The sequence below is a fragment of the Pteropus alecto genome, unplaced genomic scaffold, assembly GCF_000325575.1.
Source record: "Pteropus alecto unplaced genomic scaffold, ASM32557v1 scaffold49, whole genome shotgun sequence".
Taxonomy (NCBI): Eukaryota; Metazoa; Chordata; class Mammalia; order Chiroptera; family Pteropodidae; genus Pteropus; species Pteropus alecto.
Window position 1 is genome coordinate 2,568,176 of NW_006443131.1, and position 9,179 is coordinate 2,577,354.

At 63.2% G+C, this 9,179-nt stretch overlaps 1 protein-coding gene across 3 annotated transcripts in view; it reads left to right on the forward strand.

The window, feature by feature from the left end:
• CRTC2 (CREB regulated transcription coactivator 2) overlaps positions 1-8,219 on the forward strand; it is an 8,679-nt gene extending 460 nt beyond the window's left edge. The window contains exons 2-14 of one of the 3 annotated variants that reach the window (XM_006923583.3): positions 1,942-2,043; positions 2,115-2,231; positions 2,765-2,826; positions 3,416-3,484; positions 3,648-3,751; positions 3,852-3,881; positions 4,028-4,122; positions 4,222-4,271; positions 4,398-4,642; positions 5,007-5,401; positions 6,598-6,867; positions 7,261-7,447; positions 7,568-8,219. In XM_006923583.3, the coding sequence (XP_006923645.2) occupies positions 1,942-2,043; positions 2,115-2,231; positions 2,765-2,826; positions 3,416-3,484; positions 3,648-3,751; positions 3,852-3,881; positions 4,028-4,122; positions 4,222-4,271; positions 4,398-4,642; positions 5,007-5,401; positions 6,598-6,867; positions 7,261-7,447; positions 7,568-7,788 (1,947 nt within the window). In that variant the 3' untranslated portion in view covers positions 7,789-8,219. The remainder of the gene's footprint in view (positions 1-1,941; positions 2,044-2,114; positions 2,232-2,764; positions 2,827-3,415; positions 3,485-3,647; positions 3,752-3,851; positions 3,882-4,027; positions 4,123-4,221; positions 4,272-4,397; positions 4,643-5,006; positions 5,402-6,597; positions 6,868-7,260; positions 7,448-7,567) is intronic. The other 2 variants (XM_015598374.2, XM_006923584.3) reach the window with 2 other exon arrangements.
• Positions 8,220-9,179: the final 960 nt, after the last annotated feature.

Below are 9,179 nucleotides of genomic sequence, written 5' to 3' on the forward strand. Positions count from 1 at the left end.
AAGGCACCTTGGCAGAGTGGCGTCTGAAGCCCCACTGGCTTGGTTGCTTACTCCCAGGACTGAATGTCCGAGGGCTGGGAGTTCGCCCAGCTAGTATGGGGCCCTAAGTTAGGGAAGCACTGTTCTCAGAACAGCAGGTTAGGATATTGTAGGGATCCCCCATGGCTGAGAGCTAGAAGGCATTTAACGGGAGACGGTGGAACGTAAACCGCACGTTTCAAAGCTTTCTCCTGGTTTGACTGGCAGCCACAGAGTCTGTGGCTGGGACTCTGGTTATATGGACTCAGATTGTATTTTTTGCGTGCGTCTCTCGTGACTCAGTTGAGTCTTTTTTGTGTTTATTTCCCCTTTGAGTCTCTAGAGACGGTGTGTCCTAGTCTGTGGGAGTAAGAGCAGAGAATTAGGTGGGGAAGCAAGTCGCGTGTGTGTGCACGCGCGCGTGCGTGTGTGTGTGTGCGCCTGACCCCCAGTACCGTGAGGATCCAACCGTTGACTGCTCCCCTGCAGGAGCTTTTGATCATGGGAGGGGCAGAGGCAAGAAGGTGGCAAGAGGCTGATCTCCAGGTGACAGTTCGAGGCCCTGCCCTTAGGACTGCAGCTCCAGCAGAGGCTGGTGGGGTCTTAGGGCTCGCGTGGGCAGAGAAGGGCTTTGAGAAACTGGGAGCCGAGCCTTCTGTCTCTGTAGTGCCTCCGTCTGTCAGAAGACCCGCCCCCCCCCCCACCACCACTCTTGCCTCTGCAGGTGACTTCTCTGCTGCACGTTAAAGTCTAGTGGGCACACTTGGCCAGGGGCTGGGGACCCAAGAGTTGAAAGGCCTGGGGCTTAGCCTGTTCGGCCAGCTGGGAGGGCTCAATTGAGGCGCATGTGGATGGCCATGCTAGGCTGGGGTTGTCATGTATATTATGACAACTCTAAGTGGCCCGGAGGTCAGCATGGTGCCCACTAAACTCGCTGGGCTGGCCTCCTGGAACAGAAAGTCAGGTCTGATGTTGGCCTGTGCATGACACCGTGTCCTCGGCAGCTCTTAGAGTTTACTCCTCATCTGCTGCCCTGGGTCTGTTTACTTGCTGGGGACAGTGGCTGAGCCCCAGGAGTGGGTGCTCACCTCTCATGGAGGGACATGAGATGTGTAGACAGACTAAAATCGTGCCAGGCTGAGGGAGGTGGTGTCTCACTGCAGTGCCAGACTTATCTCCCCAAAGTGGGCATGAGGCTAGGGAGAGGGCTCTGGCCCAGACTGGAGCGGGCCACTGTCCCTTCTCCCAGCCTTATTCTCCAGGCTTCTCTGCCCATTCAGGGGCCTCAGGACTAAGGAGAATACTGCGCCTTGGTTTTGGCCCCCCGCCCCCCCTTTAAACTATGAGAGCCTTCATTCCTTCGATGTTCTGGTTCGGAGCTGCAGTCTCTGTGGCCTTCCTGAGGCTGGGCACGGGGCAGAGCGCATAAGCCTGTGCCCTCCAGGGTGGGAAGGGAAGAGGCTGGCAGTGATGGCCCTGTGGCACCCACCGTGGCCTCCCCCTCGTCTTCAAGTTAGCCCCGGACACATCTGGAAGGGAAAGCGGAGGTGTCTAATGGGCACTCCTTCTCAGGAGTTAGCCCATGTGACCAGCCCGGGGGCTCCGGTGGCCCCTCAGGGACTCCGTTTACACTGATGCCAACTGGGACAGAGGGTCAGGCTCTGCCTGGCGGGGTGACGCCAGCATAGTGTCCTCTCCGACGGGACGGCCCACAGCAGAGCTGGGCAGATCGTTGGTGCCGGGTCTCAGCGGGCCTTTTCCCCAGCACTGGGTTTTGTTTTCCTTTTAGCTTTTCCTGGCAGGTCTCTTCGAAGCAGCAGCGACAGTAGCGTCTCCCGGAGACGGAGGGGGGCAGGGGTGGCCAGAGGGGCAGGAGCGTGCTCAGGCCCCTCCCTGACCTGCCCATTTGCCCTCGTGTCTCAGCTGCAGGCCCAGAAACTGCGACTGGCCTACACGAGGAGCTGCCACTACGGCGGGTCCCTGCCGGACGTGAACCAGATTGGCTGCGGCCTGGCCGAGCTCCAGGTGAGTGGACGCAGGCCCGGGCCAGCCTGGCTCGGCAGCTTCCGCGTTGACTCACCTGTGTGTTTTGGCAGAGCCCCCTCCACTCACCGTCGGACTCGTCCCGGAGCACTCGGCACCACGGGCTGGTGGAACGGGTGCAGCGAGATCCCCGGAGGATGGTGTCCCCACTCCGCCGCTACCCCCGCCACATATCCTTCTCAGGGCCCGGGGGCGTCTGGGGCGGCAGGTCGGGGCCCCTCCGGAGCTCACGGCAGGAAGGGTCTTTAAGTGTCCCCCAGCCCCATCTGTCTCCAGGGGCTTCTCTCCACTCCCCTCCTCCCCCAGAAGGTGAGCATCTGGCCCGCATCAGCGCTGGCCCCTGTGCCGAGGACGGCCGCTCGTGAGTGTGCCCTCCGTCCCGGCTGGCTCCGACGGGCCTCATTCAGCGGGCTCTTCGTGCTGGGCGCGGGGCCCCTGACGTGCCTCCTGCTTTGGGGTCTGGTTCCGTCCTCAGCTTTCGGCCCGGCCCTCCGCAGACCCGTCCCCCAGGCCCTGATAGTCTCCTGTGTCCTTCCGTCTCCGCCGGGCCTGACTCTCTCTCCCGCTCTCTGAGCTGACTCTGCGCTGGTCGGGGAGAGCGAGGCGTTCGTCCCTGCGACACACCCGCTGCCTTCGCCGCCCTCTCGCCTGGTCCCCAGCCCGTCGGCCTCGGCTCGCTTTTCCCTTAACCGGTGCCGTGCACATTGACAGCTCTCCCTACAGCCCTGCCTACTTGTCCCCTCCCCCGGAGTCCAGCTGGCGGAGGTCAGTGTCCCGGGCAGGCAGGATCTGTCCCTGGAGGGAGCTTGGGTTGGGGTTGGGCTGGCCTGGCTGGGCTTTCCACAGAACCTCCTCCCCTAAGGGCAGGGCCGGCGGGGCTGCGGGCAGGTGGAGCAGGTGGGTCAGAGTCCAGTCTTGGCTGTGTTGACACGGGTGGCCAAGCCTCCCAGCCCGACCGGGGCAGGGCCAGTGGTGAGTGTGGCTAGCCGGGGCAGGGCGAATGGCCGCCTCCTGTGCGCAGTGGGTGCCGGATGCGGTACTCAGATTCCTGGACCCTTCCCCCGGCCATCCCATCATCCCTGATGCTCACACCCAGGAGAGCGGCTGGGCTCCAAGACCCCCTCTCACTGAGCGCGTCCTGGCAGATGCTAGTTGACATTTTCCAGGTCCCCTACGTTGACTGCAGGAGAGGGTTCACGGTCACAGACGTTAGGAAGACCAGAAAGGACGAGGCATGACCCTGGGCGCCCAGCCCCTTCCCCCTCCCCCTCGGCTGCCCCGAGTTTTCCAGCCCCCCCCCTCCCGTGCCTCGTCCATCCCGCCTTCCTCCTCACGACTTTGTCTTTCATCCCAGGACAATGCCTTGGGGCAATTTCCCTGCAGAGAAGGGGCAGTTGTTCCGACTTCCGTCCGCACTTAACAGGTGACGCCCTTGCCCGTGCAGGGGCCACATTTCCTCCCACCCGATGTTTCTGGGCCCCACTCCCTCACCCCCATCCTGTCTCAGCCCAGCCAGTGTTTCCCCTGCCGAGGAGGGCCTGGGGACCGGGAAGACTGGTGTCAGCTCAGCTCTGTTTCCCCCACAGGACAAGCTCTGACTCTGCCCTTCACACGAGCGTGATGAACCCCAGCCCTCAGGACACGTACCCAGGCCCCGCACCTCCCAGCATCCTGCCCGGCCGCCGTGCAGGTAAGGGGCCTTGTCCCGGGGCAGGGAGGAGCCGTGGAGCCTTGGTGTGAAGCAGGCAGGCGTGTGGGCGCTGCAGCCAACCCCACTGTGTCCCCTGCAGGTTATCTGGATGGTGACATGGACTCCAAAGGTAGGCGTTCCTCGCCATCTGTGGGTGCCGATGCCAGGGCACTTCCGGGCCGCTGTAGCTTCGTGCGGGGCTGGGTGCGGGGCTGGGCACGGGGCCCCTCCCTCCTGCCTCTGCTTCCTGTCCTGCCTCGCTGGTCCCTTCTCCAGCCCTGTCATCTTCAGTCTGTCTCCCTCAAGCCCCAGCTATTGAGGAGAACCTGCTCGCTGACAAGCACCTGCTAAAGCCCTGGGATGCCAAGAAGGTAGGCGTGGCCCCCCGTCCGTTCCCCTTCCGTGGGCAGGTCTCCCGGGACCTCCGTCAGCCCTGTCCTCATTCTCCACGTGGTCCCTTCTCCCCTCAGCTGTCCTCGTCCTCCTCCCGACCTCGGTCCTGTGAAGTCCCTGGAATTAAGTACGTACCTGTGTGAGGCTGGCCGAGGGGTAGGGGAGGGGGGGAGGGGACCGTGGGAGGCTGGGCCCCACGCCTCCCCTGACCGCTGCCCCCTCCTCATGCCTGTCCTTTACTCTCCTCCCCTAGCATCTTTCCGTCCCCTGACCAGCCCGCCAACGTGCCTGTCCTCCCACCTGCCATGAACACGGGAGGCTCCCTGCCTGACCTCACCAACCTGCACTTTCCCCCACCGCTGCCCACCCCCCTGGACCCCGAGGAGACGGCCTATCCCAGTCTGAGTGGGGGCAACAGCACCTCCAATCTGACCCATACCATGACCCACCTGGGCATCAGCGGGGGCCTGGGCCTCGGCCCGGGCTATGATGCGCCAGGTGAGTAGCTGTCCTGGCTCTGTGTCCACGGGGTGCTGCCTGGCTGGAGGGACCAGGGGGCGGGAGGCTTGAGCTCCTGGGGTGACCCAGCAGCTGCCCGCGCCGCCGGTCACTGTCCACCGTGGGATTTCCTCGCTGCGCTTTCCTGCCAGTGAAAATTGGTAGGTGTGGCTTTTTCTAGAACACAAATGGAGAGCAGCCCCCCAGCCAAGTGGGCACAGCCAGCCTCACTGCCAGGGCCAGAGTAGGGAGGACGTCGCGTTGCCACTTCTGTAGTCCCGTCCCCGCTGCCCACTCCGGGTAGAACGGGGCCCCGTCCCCATCAGTAATGTTGGCGTCTCTGGTTTTTTGTCCTTGCCTGCAGGACTCCACTCACCTCTCAGCCACCCGTCCTTGCAGTCCTCCCTAAGCAATCCCAACCTCCAGGCCTCCCTGAGCAGCCCGCAGCCGCAGCTGCAGGGCTCCCACAGTCACCCCTCGCTGCCCGCCTCCTCCTTGGCCCGCCACGCACTGCCCAGCACGTCCCTGGGTCACCCCTCACTCAGCGCCCCGGCCCTGTCCTCCTCCTCCGCTTCCTCTCCTGGGCTGGGCGCCCCCCCTTACCCAGCTTCTGCCCCCGGGGCCTCCCCCCGCCACCGCCGCGTGCCCCTCAGCCCCCTGAGTTTGCCCGCGGGCCCAGTCGACGCCAGAAGGTCCCAACAGCAGCTGCCCAAACAGTTTTCGCCAACAATGTCACCCACCTTGTCTTCCATCACTCAGGTACGCGTGGCTGCCTCCCCCACATGCTGTCTCCCTCCCCCCTCTCGTTTCCTGCTCCGTCCTCCTCCCCCCACCCTCCTCTCCCCAAACTCCCGCGCGCCTCGCCCCACGCACGCCCTTCCATTCCTGTCCTCGGGCTGCCCGTCTCTCATCCATCTCGTCCTCTCTCGGCTTAAGCGCGCAAACCCCGGCTCCGCAGCTCACTAGGGGACAGTTGTCTGGCTTCTGTGCGCCTCGGCGTCCCCATCCGTTAAACGAGGGTAGGACCGCAGAGCTCGTGGGAAGCCCTCGGCGCCGGCCTCGGTGTGCGCCGGCTCGTCCTTTCCCTCTCCTCCCTCTTGGCTCCTGCCTTCTTTTCCTCGTCTGTCTTTTTGCTCAGGCCTCCATCCTGTCCTATGCCCTCGCCTGTCGCCTTTCCTTTTTCCATGATGTCGTAGACTCAGAGTCTCTCAGGTCATGGAGCCCAGAGCCTTCATGTCGCAGATGAGGAGACGGGGGCTCAGAGAGAAAGTGACTTTCCCGAGTCCACGGCGCACGTTGGAAAGAGGCGGGCCCCGAACCCGAAGCTCCTAGTTGAGGGCTTCTCGCTGCTGCGATCCTAGCTCCTCCCTCCCTCCCCGTCCTTCTGTCCTGCTCCCTCGCTGCCCTGCCCTGCCTTGTCGTCCTCCTTCATTGCTCATGCCTGGAATGTGTGTTCCGTGTTCCATCTGATGCAGGTCCCCTTTTCTGTAGGAGACATTGAGGCCAGGCCGGTGCGGGCCCTGCTCTCAGAGCCTGGAGTGACCCTCACCTCCCTCCCTCCCTTCCTCCCTCCTTCTTCCTTCCTCCTCTCTCACTCCCTCTGGCCTTTTCAAAGGGCTTTCGAATAGCAGTTCTCAAGTTCATGGTCGTGCTGTCAGGCACTTGTGAGGTGTGTCACAAGTATTCGGTTAGTGATGGTCGTTAAAGCAGCAGGTGTAGGAAAGGGTTACTTCTGGACCGGGTTCAAACTTGTCCTCATGTTAGCCTGGCCCAGTCATTCCGTTTTGATAAGCAGTGCTGAGGAGCTGCGCCCGGTCCCGGGGTGTCCGCGGGAGCGTTGGGCGTCAGGTTTGTGCTGAGGGTGGTCGCGGCTTCCCAGGGTGGGAAGTCCTAAGAGTTCTTTTTGGGGCCACGCTGAAAGGTAAGCGTGCCTCTTTTTCCTTGCTTCTCTGTAGGGCGTCCCCCTGGACACGAGTAAACTGCCCACCGACCAGCGGCTGCCTCCGTACCCCTACAGCCCCCCAAGTCTGGTTCTGCCCACCCAGCCACCTACCCCAAAGCCTCTGCAGCAGCCGGGGCTGCCCGCTCAGGCCTGCTCAGTGCCGTCCACAGGCAGGCAGCCCCCAGGCAGGCAGCCGCACGGCGGGCCGCTCTACCCACCCAGCTCCAGCGGGCACGGGCAGCGGTCTTATCACCGGCCGGCGGGAGACTTCGGCCTGGGGGACGTGAGTACCAGGTCCCGAGCTCCGAAGCAGGGGAGGGGCTGGGAGCACTCAGAGGGGCTTGAGTGGCGTCACGGGTGCAGTGAGCGGGAGACCCTCGCTCCTCCAGGGGACGCTGCGGACTTGGGGCTCCTCTTCCCCCCCCCGCGGCTGTCTGCGCACGGCTCGCACCCAGACGGCCGCCGCTTTGCCACGTTCTCTTCCTGGCGTGCGCTGTCTCAGCAGGTGCGGTGCCCACACCTACTTTGGGGCCGTGCTCGCCTCTCTCTATGCTGCCGCCTTCCCGTGTCTCTGGTTTTGTTTCTGAGGCGGGGTACGGGGGGGATGCGTTCGCCAAGGCAGGCAGGTCCCTTGTTCTGAGGCCCACTGTCTCAAGGTGTGTCTGTGTGTCCTTAGCTGGAGCAGTTCAGCATGCAGAGCCCGTCAGCCAGCCTGGCGCTGGATCCCCCTGGCTTTTCAGAAGGGTCTGGATTTTCGGGGGGTGAGGGGCCAGTGAGCGGCCTCCAGGACCCCCATGCCCTCAACCACCAAAACCTGACCCACTGTTCCCGCCTTGGCTCAGGGCCTAACGTCATCCTCACAGGTGAGAGAGGTGTGGGCGGGGACGCAGGCTGGAGGTGGGGAGTGTTGCATCCATGGGAGATCGAGGGGGCCTGGCAGGTTTACAGGGCACGGGGTCCTCACCTTGCTCTTCCGCCCACAGGCGACCCCTCCCCTGGTTTCTCTAAGGAGATCGCAGCGGCCCTGGCCGCCGTGCCTGGCTTCGAGGTGTCAGCGGCTGGGTTGGAGCTCGGGCTGGGGCTGGAGGACGAGCTGCGCATGGAGCCGCTGGGCCTGGAGGGGCTCAGCATGCTGAGCGACCCCTGTGCCCTGCTGCCGGACCCTGCTGTGGAGGACTCATTCCGCAGTGACCGGCTACAGTGAGGACGCGTGTCGCCTCCCCTCATCTTGGCCCTGTTCCCCATCACTGTCCCTCCTCTCCCTTCCCCCTGGCCAGTAGAGACTCCACTCTCTGCCCCCGGATCCTTTCTAACGTGAATGCGGGGTCCTGAGAATGATAAAAAGCGAGGGGTTTGTCCAGGTGGCTCCTGAATTCTGCACAAGGGGTGGGCCTGGGGGAGCTCAAGGGAGGGTCTAAAGCACTTGTAACTTTGAACGGTCTGTCTGGAGGTCAGAGCCTGTTGGAGAAAGGGCGGGTAGAGGGGAGCCCCGGAGGCGGGGCTAGTCCAGATGCCTAGGGGTGGGCAGTGCCAGCCCCTCCTCACCACTCTTCCCTTTGCAGTGGAGGAGAGAGCCAGAGTGGATATTATTTTTTATTAAATATATTATATGTTAATAAAAAAATATCAAACCTTTGTGTGGTTGGCTACTGTTTGGGGTGCAGCTGGGGACTAGGGGGTCCTTGGCACAAACCTTTTCACCTTTCACCGTTTGCATCCTCTCAGCTCTATTGTGGGTTGTGGAGCGCCCTCCCTGACCCCCTCCCCCGGCCCCGGCTCAGAATTTGTTCCCAGCATTGGACATGGGGGTCCAGGCTAGGTAGAGGCTCCCGTGGCAGCACGTGTGCCTTCAGGTGCCCTCCCATGCATTCAAGGACCTGCTGCAGCATGGGGACAGGGCTCTGACTGGCCAGACGAGCTATGGCCCTTCCTCACCCGGTGGCCTGGCAGGGAGTTGATGGGGAGGCAGCTGCTGGCTGGACTCAGGTCTGGACTCCGGTGGAGTGACCCCAGTTCTCCTCAGAGGTGGCTGGCCTCGTGGTGAGGCTCCCAAGGGGAGAGGACTTAACAACTGCTGACACCAGTTGGGGCTGGGCTTGCTCCCCCTTCTTTATGGCCTTTTAAGACTATAGGACCGAGAAGTCAGGCGAGTCGTGCCTGGCCAGCCTGTGATCCCAGGCTTCCAGGTCTCATTCCCATCCCTTCGCTAGGTCTGCACTGGCCCTCCCCTCTCCGCTCATCACTGGCAGGTGCTGGAGTGCGGATGCGACGGTGCCGGAAGGGGTCCCCTCTGGCTGGGGTGGCAGCGCTCTGACCAGGGATCCTGGTCACTCCGGGCACGCTCAGCGGGCCGGGCGCCCGTTACCCCAGCTCCACTACCCTTCCACGTCCTGCAGTCCTGGTCTCTCCTCTTCCTCTTTCCAAAGCTCTTGTCATTTTCAGAAAAGAGAACTGAGAGCTCCTGGCTTAGCGGGGAGGGAATGCAGCATGCCCTAAACCTGGAAGTAGGGGGAGCCACCTGGGTCTCCGCAGCCCCGGGCCTTCACCGGGCCGGGTGCCACATCCGCCTGGGTCGCGGCCGGCACGGGAGCGCGC